Consider the following 26,450-nt stretch of genomic DNA (forward strand, 5'->3'; position numbering starts at 1 on the left):
ATATTTAAGAAGTAATTACATTTTACAGATTCACTTATATTGCTTTACTATTATTATTATTATTATTGAGGCCAAGGCACCAGCTTTCAACTCCCACCCAAGAGTGTTTCTGTTGTTTGTGGCAGCTGCATTCACATTATAATGTATTTAATGCTCAACCCAAAGTCACACAGCAGTAAATTTCTCACTTTGAATTTCTTCTTTGTGAGAAAAAAACATAATTTAATGCTTTTTATTCACAGAGCTGAGAGAACGGCTTATGTTTCTGAAAATAGCTAAGTGACTTCTCGTAGCGAGGGGCGTTTTGGTGTCAAAGACTGGAAAAGAAAAGGCAGTCCTGGGCTGCCTGGATTTACAGCTTTGCTTTCATCCTATCCAGTCCTTTTCTCTGTGCTCCCTCTTCCTATTTTCCCTTTTCTGCATCTCAGTCACTGTCTGAAAAGGGCTCCAGCCAAGTGGAAGCATGATATATTACACGAGTGTTGAACCAATATGCTAATCTTTGTAGTAACTAATGACATCAGAGCATACTACAATACTGAGACAGCTTTCACTCTTTGGCTATTCTCATCAGTCAGAGAATTTAAACTGTTTTTGCTTAACTTAGTTTACTGCTGGAAATCTGATTTAGTGTCAAACACTGTGTTTTAAACCATATCTTGGCATAGCTCTGACAAGCTACATTTTATTCATATTAAAACCTTTTAAGGAATGAGTTTCATTATAGTCATTTTTTTATCTTACATCATTCCTGCATTTCTTCAGAAGTAAAAAAGAGGAAATAATTTAGATTTGTCATCCAACACTGTCTGGATGTGTAAATGCTTACTTTCTGCTTCAGTGTCTGGTTTTCCTGGCTTGCTTTGGCCAGTTTTGCTGCGATGTCCTGCCCAGAGGCTCCTCTGAGCTCCTCCACCGTCTTCAGGAGCGTCTGGTTGTCTTTTTCCAGCTTCAGCAGACGGCTTGAAGTCAGCTCATTCACCTCCTCACCCAGAGACTTTTGAGGGGCTGTAATATTCATAGAAAAACATCAAGCATACCAGTAAGTGTTAAAAAAAAACAACTGTGGGGGTAAAATATCAATACCTCAGAGACAATTAAGAACCATTAATCAAGAGACAGCCTCAACTAATGTAGGAAGTAGATTCCCCTGAGATTATAATAAACCCTTGAAAAAACACAAAGCCTAATGTCTAAATTAACTGCTATGACTTAAACCTTTTAAGTGTTTTAACAAACAGCCCCCACACAAAATCTTTATCCAGATCCCTGCCTTGTTAAACCTCTTAACAGCTTTTATAATCCAAACGCACAGATTATCCTCCAGGAGCCACTGAATATTAATTACAGGTCTTAACCAAGTGGAAACAAAACTCAGTGGAGGTTGGCAAATGCAGGGGTCATAGTGACAATACCAGGGCCAAAAGCCAAAGACTAAAGCCTGGTTTGTTGGCCCTCTGAAGACTTTAACCCTGCTGGTCTTTGGTGTCTGCTTACATCAACTCACTGTTATCTGAATGGAATATTTTGTATTATTATTATACATTATGTAATATTACTGTACTTTTTTTCTCAACACCATTACCCTCTCTTGATATCACTCCTTTATTCTGCCTTCATCTACCCTCCTCCACTGTCTACTCACCCTCAGTCAGATCTGGTGTTTTGGATAGCTGCTCCAGTTCCCAGCCAAGGTGAAGAGACTCATCCATGCTCTGTTTCTGAGCCATTTCAAGGACCAGGTTCTCCTCCAGCAATTCCTCGAGACGTTTCCGGTCCAAATCCCGCTCCTTGAGATAACAAATAGATATGAGATGGCCAAGATAAATAATGAATAACTAGAGTAAAGCTTTTCTGGTACTGCTACCGCAATAAGCTTTTTATGTTTTGTGTACTACTTATCAGCGCTTTATTTTTAATCATCTTGTCAGTGAATAACCAGTCCATAACTCATCTTCTCACCATCTCCAAATCGTGCATCTTAGATTTAAGCTGCAGATTCTCCTTCTCCAAAAGGTGCAGTTTGTCAGACCGGGTCCTGCTTGTATCTAGCTGCTCCTCCAGCATCGTCTTAGTCTCCAGCAGGATATGATTGTCCTCCTTGAGCTCCTATACATCCCACCACATCAAAAAGAGAGCAAAAGGTCAACAACCAAATATAAACTCCACTGAAAATCAGGAGGTCTATAGTTTCTATTAAGAGCATTTCATATCTGAAATGTTATACTTCCCACTTCCTTCATGCATGTTTTGTCACAAACTTATAATTTAAATTAACACGGTGTGTGCGTTTGCGTACCTCGACTCTGGCCTTGTAAAACTCGATGTCATGAAGTTTTTCCTTGTACCGAGTCAGTTCACTCTCAAGTTTGTCAACACGGATTGCTTTCTCCCTGAGGGCATCCAGCTCATCACGATAGGCCCGTGCTGATCGCGCATCAGACAGCAGCTGATAGCTCTGCAGGAGGCAATCCCCAGAGAGATCACATGGATATGTAGTAAAATATAGAGAATAACTGTGTATATAAGACATCTAAAATGAGCATAAGTACAAATATGCATAAACAAATGGGTTAAGTGGTATCGGGGGGGGCAACAACTTCTGTACAAGCAAATGGGTTCAATGACTGTGGAATCTTCCACAATTAGCAGATTATCTATGAACTACTGATGGCTTAAGTCATGTCTGTTACATAAACAGATAAGGAACAGATCAAAGTCTCACTATCAGTCATCCTGAACACGTATCTATGCACACGCATGCACATAGACACAAAGACACATCCTCTGTGCACTGAACTCCTCAACCTTGTTTAAAGTAACCAATCAGCCTGCTGCCTATGCCAAATCAAAAGCCATGTGAGGCCACTGGACTAAAGATAGCTCTAATAGCCCATAATGAGCTAAAGCACAAGCCAGCTGATTAAAGCCTGGCAGTGCTGGAGAAACAAAGTGCTCAGAAAGAGGAGGGAGGAGCAGGTGGGGAGAGGAGGAGATGTTTGGTTGGGGCGTGTGTGTTCTTGTTACCTCTTGCTGAAGCCTCTTGAGTTCCACCTCCATGTTCTCCAGCTCCTGCCTGGTGTCCAAAAGCTGCTCACTCTTCTCCTCTCTGAAAAGATCAAGAACACAGTCAAGCAGAAAAAGGTCAGAAAAGCAAACAAAAGACAGAGAGAACACTGGCAGTAGGTGATAGGATGTGATGGGATATTTTTATGTTTCTGTCAGTGGTGGACACATTAAGTGGGACACTGATAATGTGTCTGTCAATAAGAGAATTAAACCAGGCCTTCCTTTGGGGGGGATTTCCTTTCATAACATGCAGCTAATGTAATGGTAGCAACCAATTGACAATTACAAATAACAGCTGCAATACCCAAAACAACTTGTAAGTCTTCATCGTCTGTACAGTTTCAGTAGTTTTCATGTGTATGATTTTAGATTTCGGTCTGGACGTATACAAGCCTGTATTGATCAAAATCCAACTACCCCTCTATAATATTAATTCTCATCTTTTAATGAGTCTACAGGCCCCTGATTTTAATAGCCTACTTCCATCACAGCAAAATGTACTCAAGCCTAAGAGAACAGTTAGAAAAGTTAGGAACTTCATTCAACCCACGTGTTGATTTGAAGACACTAATCAACCCACTAACCCACTTTCTTTATTTAGAAAAGCATATTGTACTGTTTGAGCCATGGTGATTAGGACACGTCTCGCCTGTGTCTTGCCCTGAGCTACTCATAAACAACTCTGAGGTCTACAGGACATAATGTTAAGCATAACACACAACAGAGAAAAACGGAGAGAAAAATATTTGGTATAAAGTGCTGTGTGACTACTTTATGAGTATAAAAGAAAATCCTCCCAAATCTCAAGTTACTCTGGAAAAACAGCTAAAATTGATCCAGACAGAAAGAAAATGGAGTAGGATAGGAGAAAAGAACGGACTAAAAGTGATATAAAATGCAGAATTGTTCTTTTACACTCAATTCCATGGGTCTTGCTCTCCACCATGTGCTTTAGCAACAGCAAAACCAGGACAGCCTGACATTTACTGTTAGTGTGAGTTTGTACAACCTCTGCAGAAGGAGAACGTGTGACTGCTGTGAAGAAAAAGGACTGCATTCCTGAGATACTATTGTGTGTGTGTGTGTGTGTGTGTGTGTGTGTGTGTGTGTGTGTGTGTGTGTGTGTGTGCTACAACTGCTCCACTGAACATCTGATGGCCTATTTGATTAAAGCTCTCTGGAGTCTCGGGGTGCATCTCAATAAGGGAAATGCATCCTTCTTTTATTTCCCTCCCTCAGCTAACATTATTACAAAGAGATGAAGTCGATGTGCAGGCAGGATGTTCAATCATTTGCCTTTATGTTTCATCAGTTAACCCCCTCCACCCCCATAAAGCCCCTCCCTGTCCCCCTTCACCCTTCTTCCTCAAATCACAAACACCTGTCAACTCTAGCACAGCAGTTTATGGATTCAGCTGGCTCTAAGGCTTTTGATTATGGTTTAACACAAACATGCATCTGCGCAGACACAGATACAAACATTAGTATTCATCGCTATATTTCAAAAGCCTATATTTGGCACCTTCTTCTCTTCTTTTATATTGTTCTTCCTTCCTTCACTTCAAATTATACTCAAAGATTTTGATCATTTAACAATAAATAACTGCACAGTCTTTGTTTATTAGACAGACAGACAGACAGACAGATAGATAGATATTCATGTTGTTTCAAGTTTTATTCAATAAAAAATAATATAAAAACCAGTGCACACTGAACCATATGTTAAGTAGCAACTAGAGTTGATGCATAGTGTATGTTTTCTGTATGGACATAGCTAAGATTAATTTACCTTAATGAACAATAAACGAATTATGTTGTAAACCAAACCAAGTATCACTTTAGTAAAGGTAAATTTGTGATTTTTTTTTTTTTTTATTGTTCATACACTTATGCATGAATAAACATTTTGTCTTTCAGTCTAAATCTTATGTTAAACTATTAAAAATCCTCAAAAAAATCTTCAGATGAAAATGCCACAACACCATGTACAGCTCAGGTTCTGAGTGGTTCCTGGCCTTGAGGTCAAAGCACAAAAAGGCAAAGCTGCCAGGCCACAGTAGCATTTAGAAGAACATTAACAAGCAAACCACTGTGGGAATCACTGACCCATACCCCCCAGCTCTAATCTGAATTATGTCTCAAACACACAAACATGTGACAACAGAGTAGGCAAACAAGTACATTTGTAAGCACAATACAATGTCTGCACATGTGCACCAAACAACAAACATGTTCCCCTTTTTAGCTGTAAAAAAACAAAACAAATGTGACTAGAGAGTCTTCTATGAAGGGAGAAAAACAAGGCAAAGGCCCATTGTGTCGTTTTTTGAGGTCATTACATGGTATCTTTCTATTCTGCACTACAGACACACATAAATAGCATTGCAACTAACAAACAAGCTATAGGCTTGTCGGCTGATTTTCTGTAGGCCTATTTAACCCTTTCATGCACGAATTATGAGAAACTTAGTCAAGATTTTTTTCTTCAGTGTTCAGCCATGAAAAAAACAATGCAATCGAGTTTTTTTTTTCTATGGAGTTACAAAAATATCCATGCATTTAATTTTTGAAGAAAAGAAACATGTGTTTAAAACCCAATATCAGAAAGTGATATGAAAACAATAAAATAAAAACATTTTTAATGCTGCTAATCTGATGTCTTCTCACATTTTAACATACTCTAATGCTACTAATTACTCACTTCATGGAGATGATATGCAAAGAAAACCCTTCTTGTCTAACAAATAACAACTGATTTACACTCAGACATGTTAGTACAGATCAGGTTTATCAAGAACAGTAAAGTTACAGTAATGATCTGAATTACAGTGTATGGGATGGTGCAAAAGTGTCCACTGTGTTGGCTGATATGGAACTAAAACAACAAAACCCATTAATATACAAGAGAACAGCTGGAGAAGAACTGTCCACTGGAGTGGACAGTGCATGAAAGGGTTAAGTGTACTGAAAAAAAAAACAAAAAAACATTATGTATGTCAAGTAAGTGTAAAGGGGATGGTTACAATGAAGAATGAACCTTTTATGCATAAGGACCACACTTCAAGTTCAGTGAAGATGATACACCATTCACTTCTATGCAAATGCAAAGCTAAACATAACCTGTCCTTCATTCTTAATTGCAACGTACTGTTAAACATCCATAAATGTAAATTGCAGTCAGCTATCATGCTCAGTGTCTAAATAACAGAGCACAGAACACAGAATAAACACCTCTGTGAACCGCAAAAACTAAATGATATCCAGCTAATTAGAAACAATATAAACAACTTACAAAGTATGACAAAAAGCACTTCATGTTTTTAAATATGACAAAAAATTTGTTTTGATTTTTGTATTTTTGGAACTGAGTGGACTTCTTTGCAATCCATTCCAGTGACAAATCTTTTTTAATGAACAACGCCGTCATCCAATACAAGCCTAAAACTTCAACCTGATTAAATGAGGGGAGACTATATGTGCGTGACCCTTAAAATGGACCATCTCACAACAAATGGATTCTTAGACAAAGTATGTTCAGTTCAATCTGAAACAATACAACGATACAGTGTCAGATATTTGTGTCATACTGAGAAGCTTCCTGTTAAAATAAAAGCACAAATTGCACCTTCTTTTCTTGTTGCTGGTCTATCAACCCCTGAAATCTCTGTCTGGCAAAGGATTACAGCACTTTAAAACAGCAAGCTCTACCATTCATGGTTTGCAACAGTGTGTGACACACCAGCCTTTACTCATATGAGTACTAAAACTAAAGGAAGGAAATTAAATTCTGATCTTGAAAATAATTTGTCACTTCGTTCAGGACAAAACAGTTACAAATGTAACAGTTGGTTAAACCTAAACTATTGGAAAGCTGCAGTATGAGGTTGTGTTACTGATACTGGATGAGCTAATTAAAAACAAGTCACACAAGCTTATATACAGTAAACTAGCCAGTTCCCCATTCAGACCACACACATGACAATATTAAAGCTGTGATGGAAATAAAGCAACTGTGCAGAAGCAAAAATGCCACTGCTGTCTACTTCAACCTGATGACCTTTCTACCTGTAGTTCTTACTTTCTGTTTTTCCTGTTTATCCCTGTCCCCCTGGCCCACTTTAATTACTTGTTCAGTTGATAAGGCTTTGCACTCACAGTTCCTGACGTAGACGTCTGATCTTGGCCTTGGCATCAGCCAACTCCACTGAGAGATGCTGTCGACTCTCGGTCCTCCTCATACTTGGGGAGTCACTAGGAGACTGTGCAGGACAGGGAGCCAATGGAGAGAGCTGCACACAGTCCCGCTCCTGTGTGAGTTCTACGATAGTCTGGATGGAACAATGAAGAAGAGAAAGAGTAAAATGAACAAGAGAAAGAGAATAGTGACAAAAAAGGAAGTAAGAGAAACAGTCTGATGAAAACTGTATAAGCGCACTATGAAAGATTCACACAGTTTGTATGTTTCTCTTTTGAGCTCAGCACAAGCAGTTTCTTCACATTAGCCAACTCAATTTCTAAGCAGTCAATAGTGTCAACTGCCAACTTCAAATGACATAATATACTGATTTTTATGTAGGAGGTTTTGTATTTCCTCTTTTCTGCTCCTCTACAGCAGCAACAGTACGTAACGCTAGATACTGCTAGCTTAGAAGTACTTAGAGGTACTGTCAGCTGATCACAGAAGAATGCACACTAACACAAACTTCATGCAAACACACATGTATGTGCAAATCCTCCAGAGACAACCTTAAAAAATGCATGCTTAGTTGTGGCCCAATAAATTCACATAAGCTGCTAGTGTTCACATGAACCAAAGCATCCTTGCAGGTAGGGTGTGACTGTGAAAAGGTTAGCTAGATTATTTTGAGGACTAAAAGGTAGGCTTTATGAACCAGGCAAACTGGGATGTATCAAAAAACAAGTTAGAGAAAACTTCTACAAACTCACCCATTTCAAAATACTTAAATACATGCAAAAGGGCAGAAAGGGTACATCCAGTCCCACACACAGCCTATTCTGATCTAGTGCCCATGAAAGGAAATGGGATTTTAATTGAGAGCGGCTGGAGAACTCCATGATAATCTGGAGGCTATTAGAACCCCGGTCTCTCTCTCTCTCTCACACACACACACACACACACACACACACACACACACACAAATGAAGTTCAGTTCTATCAGTTGAGGGCATCTGTACCCATTGGGTTGGAAACCCATCTAATGACGCATATGCTGCAGTAAAACACACACACACACACACATAGAGCCCTCATCCACGACACAGTTAACAGCTTCAACCCTTCCTTCCTGAGGCAGCTCTATTGTGGTAACAGCAAAAAGAGAAAAGTTTCCACATAACCCTCCTAAAGGCAAGTCATCATTTTCATTAGTGAATTTCACTTTGGAGAAGTGCAGTAGACATCCATAAACACACCCCTGCTGTCTTGTTAACTGCACTTTGTGTATTGGCTTATGTTGTTTTGGCAATAAAGGAGTCCTAAGGAGCTAAATAAATTTACATTAACACAGACAAACACACACTCATATCGTCATTGTTTCTGTCGTCATTACCTCCAGCTGTGTGTCCCTCTCATCCACTAGGCGTTTGAGGTGAAAAGCTAGGTTCCTGGAAAGGCCGTCCAGATCTTCAGGAGGCATTTCTCCACTTTCTAACCACTGCAGGTCCACTACATTCTCCTGATTATGGGTCACCTACAAATATCATTTTCATTAGATAACCTGTTACAGCATTTTACCACTTTTCAAAAGTTGAATTTAAACATTTTTTCAAACACTCAATTTCCCAGGCCTGTATATTTCTCAGACATTTGCTAAAATCACATGACACAAGATTCAACAAAAATACATATCATGAGTAATTTCCATTGTGACCACAAGGGATTGAGTAAGGGAGAATGGAATATGTTTTGTACCTCTTGGATGTGAGATGCTATGGCAGCTTTGGAGTCAAAATCCAGTGTCTGGATGCGCTCAATGTACTCTTCCTTCTTCTCACACTGTGAACAGGGGAGAAGGAAAGAGAGGCTCTGGGGTCAGCTGGATGTTAATAGTCCACTGCAAACAAAATCTAACATTTTCCAGGAAACAGTGGTTACATGTAGAGATGCCTTCCGTTTGTTAAATTTCAAGCATCAGTTACATTAAAATGACTAATGTGTCTTTACACTGAGACAATAGAGCTGGTGAGAAGTCGGTGACACTGTTTGAAACACATTGAGTAAATGATGAATGGGGGCTTTGTCCCAAAACAGGAAAGGTTTGTCGTGTCATTCATTACACAGCTTTAGCTGATGAGTTAAAGAGTCAACTCATTTTTAATCAAATCAAGTAAATTCACTCAAAATCCTGTTAGTGGCTTCAGAATAAAAGTTTAACTAAAAACCCATCTTAAGGGTGTGAAAAGTGGAAATGTGGCTTTGCTTAACTTACAAATGATTAACGAGGAAGAACACAACATTATTTAAAAAGTGACATTTTGGTTGATGATATTAACAACTGCATCTTGCCAATGACTGCTGCCATTTATTAAATATGTACCTTATGACAGTAAATGCTGAATTTTAGAATGTAAAGGTTGTTACCTGGACTGCACAACCTAAGAGCAGCAGCAATAATTTCTTCATCTCCTCCAGACCTTGCTCTAAAAAGAAAAACACAAACCAGACAGGATTAGGACATGTACAAGGTATCCAGAGCCAAAACATTTTTTTATTATGTCTGCTGGAAAAATTAAACCAAACAAACAATAGAAACTATGCAACCATTCTGGTATGTCTGACATTTAGGTGGAGCATAACACAGAGGTTAACCAAATATGTTAAATTTATGTTGCTTCACTGACAGTGGTGCAAATCTTTTGTTAGAGTAACCAAAACGGATTCTATTAAACTCAGTGTTTTAGTAATGATCAATCTCATTATTCATAGAAGTGTTTTTCAAAGGCTGATGTAATAACAATAGTCTCTCAGCATCAGTCAATAAATGTGGATATGAACAAACCATAAGAAAAAAATTAAATACAAATGATGTTTTTAAATCTTTTGAATCATTACATTTTCTCAACATTGTAGTTCCCTATCAGCACTTTTTAGTAGGCCAAATCAAGTAATCTTTATTTATTTGCATTTTAATTTATCAGAAGGTTTTACTTAGGCCTTTAATAAAACACTGGGATTATTTTTAATATCAGAAACAGATTTTAAAAAATAATGTAATAAACTGGGGTACCATGCTGGGGTACCATACTTTGTGTGTTTTCCACTGTGGAGTGGGCTTACAGTATGAACTTCCTGTAGTCTTCCACGAGAGGACATATTTTCAGAAAAATCCAAAACCCACAAACAGCTGTGACCACGTCCAACAGGCGTGAGCTCATCTGTGATTGGGGGGCTGAACAGTAAACCAGGTGGTGCGTGTGTGTGTACTGACTAAGTCATATGGTATATGCAAGTTGTGTGCATCTGCGTGTCTGCCTGTGCTGTGACTGTGCATTTTCCTATTTTGGAGTAGGGTGTGTTTGTGTGATAAGCTAGCTCGTCATGTGGCCCCGGGGGGTAACGAGTGCTAACACTGTCTGACTCCAATAACAATAAATCCAGATTAGTGACAGCCGCCATGTTTTCTGCACATGGTGGTCTGTTCTGTTTCACCTCAGTTTCATGAGAAAATCTTACCAGTGTGCACACAAAGAAGCAAAGCCTGCTGACTGAACATTTTGATTAATGACCTCCCTTCAGGTGAATGAAAAGTTATCTATTCAATATTTTTGTACACAGATAATTAAATATGACTCCGGTAACCATTTCTCCACAAAGCAGAGAAATGTTCTACATAATTACATTGCCTAGAGAAGCAAGTTAACAGAAACCAATGAAAAGATGGATGAACAGTAGCAAAACACAGAGCATAAGCCAGGAGATCTTTGGGGAAAGTTCAAAACAGCCCGATTCTTATTGACAGACTCCATCCTTCAATTTTAAAGAATTCTCCACAGAATTAAAATCAATCAACTTTGAATTTGTTTTGCATCAACAGAGATACAAGAGTCGATGTGTTATTGAGCACAAAACCTGCTGGTCTTACTGTGAAACATGATACTGTACATTAGACCCAAGATCTTACCCAATCATTGGAATGGATTAGTCCCAAACTAGGGTCAGCATTAGTTCTTAAATTAACTCTTTGCAGGGACAGGAACATTTCACTTTGGCAGCTGGGGAAACACTTGTTGTAAAATCACTGCTAATTATCATCATTGATGACATTCATCAAAACACAGAACACTCTGGGTCACATTATTCATTATCTACTGACTTGTTGAAAATGGCTTTCAAGGCCAAAAAACTGATGAGAACTAGAGAAAACATCCTTGGATATGTTAGTGATCCAAGTCAAGGGCAGGCATAGAAAGAAGAATGTTGTCTAACAGTTTATATTTAGTAACATCTTGAGGTAAATGACCTGGTTTTACAGAATGGCATTAAGTGGGACACTTCAAGTAAAGGACTTGTGACGCACTGATTTACTGCAAGATACAGCAGGTGGAAAAATGAATGAAAAATGTGAAAAATGTAATGAGCCAAAATGAGTCATTTCATATATAGGGTAATAATTCTCAGACATTTTTGTACTTTTTTGTCTTTTAGAGGAATGGGTCATGCCAAAGAAAGGCTAAAATATGTCAAATCAGCATCAACACCCACACTGTGTAAAAAATTATTGGGGATATAAGTGACTTTGAGCTCAGAGGGATGATGGCTGATAAAACTTAATTCACATAGCTGCAGGGCTTAACGGTTCTCTAGCAGAGCTATAGGAACCTATTCTTTTCTGGCAAAGGATTTAGCTCAGCAAATCTACTGCAGCAATGAAGGAAAGATAAGGGACCTCATACGATAAATAATTTATAAAGTCAGAGAGGAAGAACCGGTAAGAGGGAGAGATGAAAGGAGAAAGACAATAGAGGGAAAGCACCACAGAGGAAAGGCAACACAAACACGAGAGGGATATAGCAATGCAGAAAAGACAGAGAAAAAGAGCAAGGACTCAAGGTTGAAAATAGACATCAGAAATCATCTTCCAGCAGCAGAAGCAAGGAGGCACTTGCAACCTCTGTTCATGCACGCACTTCATCGTGTCTCTGTTCCTGCTCTTCATCTATACTTCCATATTACAACTATTTATTCTCTGGACCATGCTATCCATTCTTCCTTCCTTACATCCTTCCTTCGATATTGTTTCACTCATCTGTAGCTTAGTTTGTATTTACTCATCTAGCCTTCCTTTTTCACCTCTTTTCCTCCCTTCCTGCATTATCCTACAAGCAGGAAACAAAGGGTCAGAGGGACAGTGACTAATCGTTCTTCCTGCAGTGCCATTGTTAATCTGCATTGTAGGATGTGACTAAATACCGATGACCGATGACAAAACAAACACTCTGCATACACGTTTAAACTGTTTCTTGCCCCAAAAGAATCATCCTGGGCCTGATGACTTGCATGTCAGTGATAGAACTGGTAGAAGCAACATGATATTGCTTTGACAGTGTGCTATAGTGTGCTCCACCCAATCTGACTGCAGCAATGACAGAGTAGCATTCTCATATTAACATTTTGGGACATTACTGTAAATGCAAGGTGAATTTAAAGACAGACAGCCCTGAGTTGAGGTCAGTGAAATACATGCAGCCCATCTTGTATATTCATGGGGGCACTCCAATGTCTGTCATCAACAATATGTGTATGAAAGATTCAGAGTTTACAGTCATATACAACAACAATTATTATGCCTGCTCAATTCTGTTTTGTGGAGACATTCTGATTCTGTAAAAATTCAAAATTAAGGTTTGCAGAACTAGTTTCTTATGAGTACACACATGGACAGACATGTCTTCCAGTTGAGGCTGGACAACAGTTACCTTTCCTGTTCTTGCAACTGTTAAACCTTTCGTTGCCAGTAGCCGGTATTTTTCTGCATCACTGGCCTAATCTTTGAGTATGTAGTATTTCTAATAGCCTGAGAGAAAACTACACCTTCTCCATCTCCTCTTGCTCCACTTTCAGGCTTTCGATAAACAGTCTTTCACCGAAAATTCCAGTGGCAATTACTAAGAGCAACATGTTTCTGTTGCACATTAATGGTGGAGTAATTGCCCAGTTCACACCTGGCATAATATGAAATAGCTTGGTTGGCAGGAACACAGCAAGAAACAGTTGTCTGTATTGTTTTCCTTCCTTTTTACTTTCAGTAAAAGAGGCATGGAAAACACACTGCTGCTCCCCACCATTTACAAACAACAATACATTTGTTTCTTCAAATGTAAATCATCTACATGTTTATTTACAACTGACAGGAAATAAGACTCGATCACAAGATATCAGTATCTTGTATATTCAGATCACCACAGACAAATATTAATGCCATGTGCCAACAGGGTCAGTGCAGGTGAAGCAGCGAAAAAGATCAGTCAAATCATCAAGGGTCAGCTGAAGAGTGGAAACATTTATAGACATTCAGAGAGGAAAGAGTTTTAAGAAGATCAGTCCAGATTACTGCTGAAATTTCACAGACTTGTAGGCAGACTAAACAAAGAAGGTACAGTCCATGGTTGTGTGTGCACCAGACAGACAGACACACACACTATTTGCATGCACAACTGAGTCTGTGTCTCTGCATCTCGCTGTGCGTGTACATACAAAACAGACTGGGGTAAGTCTGAGCCTGGGGGGTACTACAGTGTGTTCCCACAACGCAGTGTTTGGAAGACACCCCTCCCCCATCCACAAACACACACACGCACATACGCAAAGTCGCCCCCTGCCCCTTAATGTGAGCATAATAAAAGCCACATGGCCAATGACTTTCAGCTGGCAGTTGCTGAGGCAGAGAGGCAGACTCTTCAGCCACTGCTGGCCTAACTGGCAGACTGACTGATTATCTGACAAGCTGGAGGGTAAAGGGCAAAAGAAACCCTGAGGAATGCAGTCTGATGCTGTCTGACCACTCTGGTCAGCTCACTCAAAGCTGCCCTCAACTCCTGTCTACAGCAAGGCAGGTTTAGTTAGGATTCAATTCATATCCACTTAGAGCATGTATGCTCCTGTATGTTATCACTTTTCATATGGTACCTCCATAAGAATGTGTAGTGAAATTAGTACTATACACATATTCAGACAGTTGTGTATTTAAAGAATCTCTTTGCTTTATAATGAGCAGAAAAGCAGCAGATAAAAGTCAATGTTTCTCTATATTAAAAAAAGTGATATATTTTAGAGCATGTTGACTTGAAATACATTGAAAGCTTGTTTTTCCTTGACTTCAAGCAGGATGGTGAGTGTTTTTGCTATTTAAGCAGACTAGCAACAACGCTGAATGTAAAACAGACAAACACACTGATACCGAACGTAGTGCACATACTTGTGTGTACCCACTGCAGCTGCTTATTGTTCTCTTATTTACCATTGATGGCAGTGGGGGCGCATGAAAATTAGAGAGGTGAAAGTAACCATAGAACAGCGTTGAAAACCCCAAAATAACAGCATTGATGTGGTGGTGAAAGTGAGATAAAGGCCGCTGAGGGAGGATGTGGATTTAAAAGCCATCTCATCTGTCAGCACAGAGGTGTAAACTGAGCTCCAGAACCACTGTGTGGATGCTTTTTGTGAATCCACTTTGTTTTTCTTCTTTTCTCCTGATAACCCTTTCCAAAGCTAATTCTGCATAATTTTAATGATGGTCTAATACTGTTAATGTTCTCTTGTAAATGGCCTTCACACTCAAATATCAAGTAGCATTTTTGGCGACAGAGGTCAGACTGGTCACCCAGTGTTGTTTTCATAAAAAAGGAACTTGACCCCAAAGAATTGTTGCTTTAAAGCCCCCCAGACATATTACATAGCATGGTTAGGTTACTAGGTCAAGGCGCTGCAATATAATAGCTAAATACTTAATATTTTGGAGAGCAGAAGTCTACAGATTTCTCCAGTAGGCATATGAGACCTTCATAAAAAATAATGGCAAAAGGAATCCCCCCTCTTGATGCCTAAGATATCCAGCTATTGAGCATTGTGCTTTATAGAGTAGCCAACTCACACCCAAGTAGAAACTCTTCAAAAGCTGAAGCAACAAAGAAATGGAGAAAATAGTTTTGTTTGAAGATAAGCCATTAGACTTTCTTCTATCAAAGTCCCAATACTTTTCAAATTATGTTAATTTCATTGATTTTTTTTTTAAATAAATGTATGAAGATTAGCTAGTGAAATTAAAAGCCAGACAAAAACTCGTTTAAACCACAAAAGCAATGGATAACTGAAAAATGTCTGTTGCCCATGTGACTTGAGAAGGAGATGAGTTTGAAGAGGAATGATTTCATTCATGTCTCAGGTGAACTGATGTTGAACAGCATTTGTCAGAATGTTACAATGTGGTCTTGTGTTGCTTAGAGCGTAAAAACTCACCAGATAGAGGGTTCCGGCCCAGAATGAGCACATTTGGTAAAGACATCATCACCAGCTGCTGGAGAGTCTCCTGTCAATGTGGTGAAGAGAACTTGTTAATATTAACAATATTTATGGAAACCAAATCTAACACATCTGTTATGCTCCCCGTACACTGGCATCTGTCTACAGACACACCAATCAAGGAAAAGAACAATATGACATCGGAGAAGTATGTTGAGGATTTTACATCATGTTCACGGTTAAGACTGCTGGGTTTTTGTTTTACTCTGTGCACCATGGTGCAAAGGTGGGGTGTAAAGACAGTCAAAGAAAATTACTAAACATCAGTCACATAATACACAATGTAATGGTCTTGTGTCTTGCCAATGTTACCCTATGCGTATGTGATAGATGATGCAAGTGACTGTAGTGTTTATGTGGGTTAAATTGCTTGTGCGGATTTTACCACAGGGCAACCTTAGTTCACATGTCAATCATACCAACCAAGATGAGCTGCAATTTAAAACAGGCCTGCAGACATACACATGGAGACAACCTGTGTACACAAAAGTCCACAAGATAAGCAAGAAAAATAATGCATTTATTACTGTGGAGTTTGGTTCAAGTTAAACAATATTAAGTTGTGATTTAGTGAATTATTTTACAATTTGTCCCAAAACAGATTTCCCACAAATAGTGAACACTAAAAGCCTTACTTGGAGTTGCTTTGAGACTATTGCTTAACCATATGCCAAAAACATTTATAGCATCCTAAGAGGCATACGGTCAGATAACTTGAATATTTTATGTTTACCTGATGGCAGAGCACAGTCTCAATGCATCTGACCCGAGTGTTTAACTTTTCTTTGCAGGTTATTGCTGATGTCATGAGAAAGAGGCTTGTATGAGTAAAGGCTTTGGGAGAACCCCCCTCTCACTGTAACCATCTGCCCTATACATATTGCATTACCTCACTGCAGACTTACAGGAAGCAGAAAACATCACGTCATTTTGTGGTTTTAATTGATTAAAATTAGAGCCACTTCTGTGCTGCTTATGAGACTTTACAAACAAGCTAATGAGCTTAGGTGATAAACATGGCAGAGAAAAAAGATTTCACCAAGATAGACCTGTTTTTCCTCATTTTCTTGTACAAACTTAGGGAGATTATTTTTTTCTAGTGTGCATTCTTGTACCTAACCTTCAATGAATAAGCTTTCCTGTCTCTGAAATTTGGCTTAAACATTATTACAATGAACATTTTGTTCAATATTACACATGTACGTGCATATCACTACAAATAAGAGTTGCTGCAGTTTGAATAAAATGTCTAATTTGCATCCTTTCAACCCACGTTTGAGTCAGCATCATTATGCAGGTTTTCTTTAACACACATCTGTGTTTGTGTGTGCTTGCTGTTTGGGAAACAAGTGTCACTCATTCTTTATGTCAAGGGAAATTTATTCCATGGACTTGTAAGCAACTTCCATTATATTCTTCTTATCAGGAACCTGCAGCAGAGACAACACTGTGCCTGCGGAAGTCTAAACCTTTACTGAATGTCTAATTTGATACAAAAGCAGAAAAGTACAGGAGGTGAAAGGAAAAAATGGGAGAGATGATGAGCACCATTTTCAGCTTGAGAACATTTGGTAAAAAAAAAAATCTGACTCATCAAACAATGTATAAAACTATATCGCATCATCTTAATGCTTTTTATATTACATTGTGTCATATTAAGTAATTCAGGTGAGAAAAAAAAGAACACAGAACAGATTTCTATCCATAACGCCACTGAGGTGAAGGTCACAGATAAGGTCGAAGTGAAGGTCAGACATGGTTATCAGGCAGTGTGTAGGGTTAAGACCATAGTCTCTATGGTTTCCAGTCCACTGTAATAAGAGCTCAAACTCTAACCTCTCTTTTCATCTCCAAGTCAACACAGATACACACAGCATGCTTTAGGAAGGGTCACGGTCCTACAGGAAAAAAAAAAATCTGATGCCAATTCACTGACATTTCCCCCTCATATACATGGCAGAGGTGTTACTAAGAGGTTACATTGGTCACATTATTAAACTAGATTTGTAAACAGCATTTAATATTCAAGTGGTTTAGAACAATATGATGCACTATAAACACCAGGAAATGCAGTAATTGCAACATCGGCACTTGCAATTTTGATGATTAATGCTGATTGTGATTATCAGTCATTTCAGACAGAAAACGACAGCTATAATGTCTGACTAAGACAGACTGACTCAACAAACGTCTGACAGAATCATCAGCGTAGCTCTGACAGCCCCAGTTGCTGTCTGGCAGAGAGGCATTTGGTGTGCCTGGCAGCCAATTCACCACATACTACTGATGACAGCAGCTTTGAAATACCAAAGTGAAATAGAGGAGAAAATTCAAGGTTAGGAATTACCCTGATAAGTTAAGTCCTGGGTTTGCACTTCTTAGATATTGATCAAACAGAAACATTGCCATAGATTTGATGATTCTTGCATAAAAACAAGACCTGGGCTTTGTCTGGAAAAGGGCAGTAACTAGCAGAAGAGGGTCATTTATGCCTTTTACAATCAGGGGACAACTGTTAGGGTTTTTGGCTAAATAAAAAGCAATGTGTCAGCAAAGACAAGAAACTGCTCAACTGCATTTCTAGTTTGACCACACAACAGATACTTTGTACTACAAGCACCTGTCCCTTTTTAAGCACTGCTCCTTATCAACTCTCTCAGACACACACCTGTTCCTTACAGTGGCAGCATGTGCTTGCTGTGCAAGCAGCATGTTTCAGGCAGGGCTTTCCTACCTACAGCCTTTGTCACACCACAAAAAAAAGATATAAACTGCTATTGGTATTAACAATTAAAAAAAAAAAAAATGGCATTAGTGCAGTGTAATGTTTGACAACTGTAGATTCAGTATACAAAAAGCAGTTGCATACTTTGTTGCTTCTGCTGACCCTATACAGGTCACTTAAAGAGGAAACAAGTTTACCAAATGATGTTTTGTTTTTATGTTACAACCTCTCATCTCCACACACCAAATAAATACGATAAACAGATTTATGAAACAACTGAGCTATATATGAGAGGCATTTCCCATAATAACAAGGACATTCAAAATCTGCATATGATATTACATACAATAAAGTGACCAGTGTAACCTCTTAGTAACACCTCTGCCAAATATATGAGAGAAGTGTCAGTGAATTGGCATCAGATTTGTTTTTCCTGCAGGACCATGACCCTTCCTAAACGCTGATGTTTATCACAGAGTTCCAAGCTACCACATCATGGCTCAGGCTCATGAGATTTTAATGTCTTATTTATAGGGATTTCCTCTTTAATATTAGGTTTCCCAACCCATTGCTGCTTATCTGTCTCCATTTGTGTTATTCACACAAATTATCATTACTGCAGGAGCTTTGTTTAGTTTACTGAATATGGACAGTGCATGGTGATGAACATCTGTGTGAGTAATAAAAGACAGAAACATGCTGGATTAAAAAAGAAATCATTACTTTACATCCGTAACCCCTTGACAAGTAGCTACAAATGACAATACATTATACAAGAGGTTAAAAGGGATCATAAGCCTTTTGAAATAAATCACCTTAGGTTTAGTTTTACTTCAAAACTAATTTAGGCTGGACTGAATGGCTGGAAGAATGTCAGTCACTGGTTCTCTCCTCCATCTACTTGTTTTCCATCCATTGAGCCCAAGGATTACAGTACAACAGCCCCTGATCATATAATCAACATTATAATCAATATAAACATAACTTACTAAGGCACAGTAAGTCAATCATGAACATATGTCATAAAACTGGAAAAATCAATGTACTCTTAGTGCAGAACCATAACACTGTCACACACTGTACAGATATGAGTTTTTGAATATGTAGGAAATGGCATGCTTCAAGGATTAGCTGCATGCTAATAAAAACTGGAAATTACTGCAGACTAATATGGCTCTTGGATTAGCTGGTGAAGGCTTAGCCCTCATACATAAAACATGATGGACATTGCAGGAGAGACAGCAGCCACCATCACACTGAGCATGCCATGGAAATGCATCTGCACACGACACAAATACACACACAGCTTTCAGCCTTCCCCTGCCTCGATGCAGTTCTCAGACATCACTGATACAGTCACCATGGTGCCTCAAATTTTCATTTCCACACAAAGTATCATTTTCTCATAAACAAGGGCAATTCAGTTCAGTTTTCAAAGAAGTCAGTATACAGACTGAGAGGGGGTGAATGACGAAGGAGCAGTAGAAGAAAGGGAAATGCACATGACAAACGGTGGACAAAAGGGTTGATTAAAAGAAAATGAGAGATACTGCTTTGATTCCATCACTTCTCACTCCAGGCACGCAGGACTGAGCTGCCTCGTCCTCTTCTTCTCTCCATCTTTCACTCCCCCCCATCCCCCTATCCATCCTCTATATTGCTGTATTATTGATTCCCACAGCATTCACAGCTCCTCAACACTGGCTCATCTTCCATCCCACAGAGACAGTTAGACAGACTGATAGAATGAGGTGCTGGTTAAAGTGGAGCTTGTCAAACACAATGGAATTTATTCTCTCAGTCTATTTTGTTTGAATGCATACAGTGTGTAACTGATACCGTACTGAACATGTGCCTTTTATGAATCTGTGAGAAGAAAATTGAGTTTTCCAGATACCTTGGGTCTTTTTACGGTTGATACTTTTCTGACTGAGATTTCTCCTCTGGGTAATCTCTGCCACGCTCACATTTAAACTTTGACAAATCATAAGATGATGCATATTTTATGCTTCAAAGAAATTTACTGGGAAACTACTTCATGACCATCCTTTGGGAAACGACTCACAATTCTGTCACAAATTACTTGTAACTGTTGAGTTATTTCTTTTGTATTTTAATGACTAAAATAATTCTTAGGGTTATTATTTTACCAAGCTACCCTTCATTATTTTTTGTATTACTTTTGCATTTTATGTGAAAATGAGACCTGCACTTCAAAATTACAGATATAAATGAGAAATTACTATATCATTACATCGTGCTTTTTAAACAAAAAGTCAAAAGCAGTGTTGATTTTCAGCTGTGTCTGCAGTTTTTTTTGTCTTCAGCTGCACAAAACATGGAATCAATGATTGTCTGTTTAAAATGGAGAGATTCCACTGATAGAGACCACAGCCTGCTGATGCTCTAACACAGTCTTCCTTCATACGTTTGCCTATTGCTACAGATTCTAATACATGTCAAAGGGTCATGCCAAGATAAGTAGTACATGTGCACTTAAAGTATATAAGGTTGTATGCAAGTGTGTTTTCATTCAACTGAGTCAGTGAAAAGGTTATAAGGCTTCTGCAGAGTTTCAGTCTCACAGGAGCCCTGTCTGTTAAAACACACACACCTCTACAACTTCTCATCTACCCACCCAGGCACAAGTTCCGCCACCGGCACTGCTTTAACAGGGGACTAATTGTGTAGCTGTCTGTGTATGTGAGTCTGAGAGTGAGAGAGCGAGTGCAAGGGTATGTGTGCATGTGTGTAAGTGTGCTGCCTGAACCCTGAAAGCCTGAATCACACCCATTCTGCAGACATGGAGTGTTACCATAGAAACGAGGAGATGGGTTTATTCTCCCCAACGTAGTGAATCTGACACACATACAGTAGTACAGTACATGTGCAAAATGCACATGCGCACGCACACACACACACAAACACTTATAGCCTCTCCCGGGTATGACACTGAGGACTTCTCTCCCGCTGAAACACTGCAGAGATTATGAACATGAAAGGTTATTTCCACCAACAATAGGAAGAACAGTGCTTCCTCTTTCTCTCACATTGAACATGTACTCAAAACGATGAACACACAAAGCACTTAACACCACACTTCACCATTTTCCCCTTGAATTGAATCAATGTAATGAAGGCGTTACTACTGTTCAGAGCTGTAATAGATCCCAAAGAACACAAAATGGATTTGTGCACTGCAGTTCAAGGAACAAAGACACATCCCTGTAGTACATTACAGGATGACTAAGGGGCAATATTTTTGCTCATACACCACTGAAGACGAAGCCATGTTAACAAGCAAACAAAAGCCATCTCAAAGGATTTTATATGGATCAATGCTGAAGCTAAATTAAACATCAACAAGACCAAAATGTTGACAGAACTGGACCAATAGTGTTTTCAGTAAAGTATTTATCTTTTTTTTTTTAACTTTAAATTGGCAGATGTTTTGCTTCATCCAAATTGTTGCACATGTATCTGCTGTCATTTTTCCAAAAAGAGACACCAATTTAAAATGCCCCTGTGCTGCTGCACAAATTACTATTCTATGTCTTGTAATAAAAGATTTGTTTTAAAAAATTGAGATGAGTTTAACATACCTTTTAAATATCGCATTTAAAAGAACAGGGTTAATACAAAACTCAACAGTTGCTGTTGATCACTCAGTGAAACTCCCCTGAGCAGAGCAGCAGTCAGGGTCTACTGTCCGACAGATGGACAGATCATCTCCTACATGAGGAGGAGGAGAAAACCAGCCATTAGCACCCTGCTTCTTTTGTTCTTCGCTGTTATCTATCTGCTAGAGTGCTTTTACAACAAAGCCCTGAGGCTGAATGAGTGGATGGGTTGATCCTTTTGCTCATCTCAAAGGTAGCGGCAGGTGGGTTGGGGAAGCCCAGGCACAACGCCCACATCTCAACACCTCAGGGTGCAACTTCACACTGACCAAACTTACTCCGCTGACAGACACACAATCACCAACATAACAAACTCTGCCATTTAAGTAACATCAATTATGGATGTCTTTAGGGTACAAAGCAGTTTGTTTTCATTTCAGCTCAGTTTGCCAAATTTCTCTGCCACTAAGTGTTTTTAAAATGCATTTAGACCACAGTCTGCTATTAAGTGACATGACACGTGTAACATTATAGCAAAGTGTTTATTCTAAACATTGGATCTAAGATATTTTAAGTGTGGAAATGGACCTTACGCTTTTAAAAATATATTTCATGGGCCTGATTATTTCAAAAACACACCCCCATGGGTTGGATTTCCTGCAGATACAACCCTGCTGCCCCTGTTCAGTGATGGAAAAGAAGAACCCAACGTCTGGCTTCCTCTTCATACAGCATCTCTGCCTAAAAATAACTTTCTCCCTTACCATATGGGAACCTACTCTACATCATAACTGCCACAAACTCTGCCTCTCCTCCATTCTATCTCACACTGCATATGCACACATTGACATGTGATTTAGAAAGCACTTGTGCACAAACCATTGTGCTGTTATTTTGGCTAGCTGCAGTTCATTTCTCCCTCTGGGCTGTTATTGTAATACTACGATTAGCAAGTGGTTCAGGGTATGAATAGAAGACAAATCAACAAGGTCTTGAAAGATGAAGAAAAGTGTTAATATCTGTAAATTTGTCACAAAGGTTCGTTTACAGGTATACTGATTACAGGGAAAGTAGTAATAAACACAATTCCGATTGTATTTATCATTACCCATCAGCTTTGACATTTGTAGCTTTGTTCAAACAAGCTTGTGTTTTCATGGATTTAAGTAGGAATAGCCAACAACAATGAATCTCTTTGTAGTCAAATAAATGGTGCCTGGCTGCCTAAAACTTGTTTTACACAAACCACAGCTATATCAACAGGGTATTCAGACAAGTTAGCATGTGAGACTGCATGACAACATATCCAGCCTGCAGCTACTCCTTAAGTGCATGCCCTAATAAACTGATTTGTTTGTGACTGATGCTGAGGAGCAATAAGACAAGGAATCTATGGGGAATTCCAATAATAAAAAGATCTAAAAAGGCATCTGTAATATGTGACTCAGATTTAATTGAAAGCAATAAACATAACCACAGGCTTGAGAGAAAGCATATTCTTTTCACTATTTTTACGAGTGTGCCCTTGTCAAAAACAAGCACACGCAGCTACAGTATGTTGCAGCCGACTGAATGTGAATGTGTGCTTCAACTTCACCCTGGCTGCATAACAGACAAGCTTTGTCAGGTTTCAGGGTCAACAAGGAAGGAAACCAAGCTCTCTCTTTACATACATCAGGCAACATTTATATAGCCAGATTCCCTCTTTCCTTTTACTTCAAGAAACTCCTTACTAAGAAGAGAAGCTGCAGAAAAAAGTATGGATACTATATTATGTAAACTTAGGACTGCCTTTTCGGAGAATGGTGAAAGAAAAGCGGTTTAACAATAAGGAAAGGCAGAGGGATGACATCTGAAAAGTTTCAGACTATAAAAGACACTTCCTCTGTTAAATGAAGACAGGGTCAGCAATGTTTCATTATGATAATGAAACAGTCCTGATTATGGTTGTTTTTTGTTTTTTTTTAAACCTATCCCTGGCCAATGAGAACCTCTGAGGATGAGAACCTCTAAGACCAGCTGAGTATGAATGGTGGCCTCTGTTAACCTCTAAGTCAAAACAGAGCACTGCCAGCTTTTATGCTCCACCCCCAAGCAAAGCAGTGGCAGTGGGGGGACAGAGCTGCTCTTATTTTCACATAACGGTCAAGTCTTGTTTAAGGTTAGGGTGAGAAAAATACAAAAACACAGAGGTGCTCCAACAGTAAAACAACTTTCAGAATAGTCACATAATATTATCTGATCTAAATTGTTAATAAAGCTATCATAACACATAAAGTAGTAATTTTATGGGAGAAATAAGACCACCCTTCAAATAGTTTAAATGCATAGTATTGACAGTAAGTAGCACCAGATGCTCTCCAAGCCCAGTTCTCTCAAACCAGGATGAAGAGATTCACTTGAGAAAAGCCAGTAAAAGCATGAAGAATTTAGTTCAGTTGGCTAAGACTCTGTATTACTCCTCCCTAAGACTGCCAAACCAAGGCCACTAAATTAAAAAGAGGCCCAGATTATATTTGGACTGACCAACAGAGAAAGGAAACTTTCAGTGGACTCTGCACTTCAGAAACGAATAACTAACCGAGAAAGTTAATACACTACTGAGGTAGCAGAAATGTGAGTATGAAAATTGAAGCTGTTTTTTTTCACTGTAGGCCTCATTTCTTGGGCCATGTAATTAAAAAGCCAGTACATTCTCACATACATACAGCTGGTCTTTCTTGATTTATACACCAGATTGTGAAATCAAAGTCAGAATAAAGCCTGTCTAGACACTGAATCCCACCTACACAATCTACTGAACAAAAAAAATAAGGCGGCACATAGACAATTCCCATGCACACGCCAACACACACCTAACATACTGTATACTCTGCCCATGAGAACTGATATGAAATGAAAATCATTATTAATGAAATTTATGGGCTTGGGCCAATCAATTTCTCATAACTTTTTCACATAGATAAGCTCCATGCACTTCCCACATGCTACTAGGATTACAGCTCAAAGAAAAACAAAGCACTAGCAGAACAGAGGAGTGCAAAAGCAGGGGTGAGATCCACATAAAAGTTGAGAGATGGGGAAACAGACACAAGCAAGAGTCCAGTAAAGGTTAAAGACTGTGTTCAAAGATGTTTGGCTTAGTTTAAAGTCCTCCCTTCACATATATTCCCATACCCTTAACAGGACAGTTTTTGAGGCTTTTGCAAAAACTGTATCATAGCTGTCGACACAGAGTGACACATTTACTTAGCTTGTGTTGAAGGTATTGTGCAAAAACTGAAGCCCTCAACTCTAATACAACAATACATTACCAATAAGAATGGCAATTCTGATCCACTCAACAAATTGACTTGGTTAAGTAGGGTCAATTTATTGAATCAGATGAAACAATGAACTGTACAAATCTTTCACAAGCACCAAGCCATCTATGAAAGTGCTGAGCAGTACAGTAAACTGAAGACCTGCTAAGTCTATTAGTCTGAGAATTAGATGGCTCTGTCTCCATCCAGATGGCTGTGGAAATGTGAAACCAATAAGTGACAAAGAAACCGCAGGACGAGGAGACCACTTCAACAGTATTAATTGAAGCCATACTTGCCATCCTTACCTCAGTAAAGAGAATGATGATTGCATAGATTGAGTATGTAATATATATTTTGATCTGTTTTGTGTGAATTATGAATGAATGGTGCAATACTGAAAGCTGCCGACTTCCAGCTTTACAGGTGAAATTACAGCCATTTTTATGCACAGCTGTCAGTTTTTTTAACAGTGTACCGCCACAGCCACAATAAATTTTTTTCACAGTCCAAATAATGCCATGGACTACACTATGTACAGTACAGTTCTACCCTTTTGACAAAATTATGAGCTTCAGTAGGCCCTGAATATCTTTCAAACTCTAGCCTTGTTTGCTACACATTAGAATTTTTGGCTTTTAGTTTTTGCTTGGAACTTTAGCTGGGCAGGCAGTCCATCTCAATGCCAGTTGACTGACTAACATTCAGTAAGTGATTAAGTCCCCGAAAGGCCATCAAGAGGGCAGACAGACAAGGTGGGACTATGGGGGTTTCATCCTGTGGGTGGTCTCTAATGGGGCAGCGCCTGCAGACTCTGGTCACTCAACAATAAGTGTGACCAGCAGGTCAACAGAATAAGGCAGGGATGAACACAGGATTAACAAAACACAGCGGAGGAACAAGAGTGTCATTGTTGGCTTACATTGTCCTGTTTGGGCTAAAACAATTAGCAGTCAGATGGTATAGGTTTAATCCCACCAAAGCAAAACAAATGCTGCTGAAATGCCCAGATCCACAACGGTAACAATGCAGGCAAAATACTACCTGAGTCACAGACACCAGTTAATGTCTTTAACTCTTGCCCTCATCTCATCATTCACTGATTCTGCTGGTCACCTCTTACCCTTCAGCTGTTACCGACTCTGTGACAGATAATTCTTCAAGCATTTGATGCAGCCTAGTGGAACTTTTGAAGG

The 26,450-nt window shown here is 39.0% G+C and overlaps 1 protein-coding gene across 7 annotated transcripts in view; it reads right to left on the minus strand.

Moving 5' to 3' along the window:
- Positions 1-26,450, minus strand: part of ccdc88ab (coiled-coil domain containing 88Ab) — a 67,871-nt gene that overhangs the window by 23,042 nt on the left and 18,379 nt on the right. For all 7 annotated transcript variants that reach the window (XM_030155342.1, XM_030155341.1, XM_030155340.1 and 4 more), the window contains exons 4-13: positions 15,545-15,614; positions 9,671-9,729; positions 9,002-9,085; positions 8,640-8,780; positions 7,225-7,397; positions 3,028-3,109; positions 2,300-2,458; positions 1,963-2,109; positions 1,646-1,790; positions 830-1,008 (exon numbers count right to left, since the gene is read on the minus strand). In XM_030155342.1, coding sequence (XP_030011202.1) covers positions 830-1,008; positions 1,646-1,790; positions 1,963-2,109; positions 2,300-2,458; positions 3,028-3,109; positions 7,225-7,397; positions 8,640-8,780; positions 9,002-9,085; positions 9,671-9,729; positions 15,545-15,614 — 1,239 coding nt within the window. The remainder of the gene's footprint in view (positions 1-829; positions 1,009-1,645; positions 1,791-1,962; positions 2,110-2,299; positions 2,459-3,027; positions 3,110-7,224; positions 7,398-8,639; positions 8,781-9,001; positions 9,086-9,670; positions 9,730-15,544; positions 15,615-26,450) is intronic.

The sequence above is a fragment of the Sphaeramia orbicularis genome, chromosome 15 (assembly GCF_902148855.1).
Source record: "Sphaeramia orbicularis chromosome 15, fSphaOr1.1, whole genome shotgun sequence".
Taxonomy (NCBI): domain Eukaryota; kingdom Metazoa; phylum Chordata; class Actinopteri; order Kurtiformes; family Apogonidae; genus Sphaeramia; species Sphaeramia orbicularis.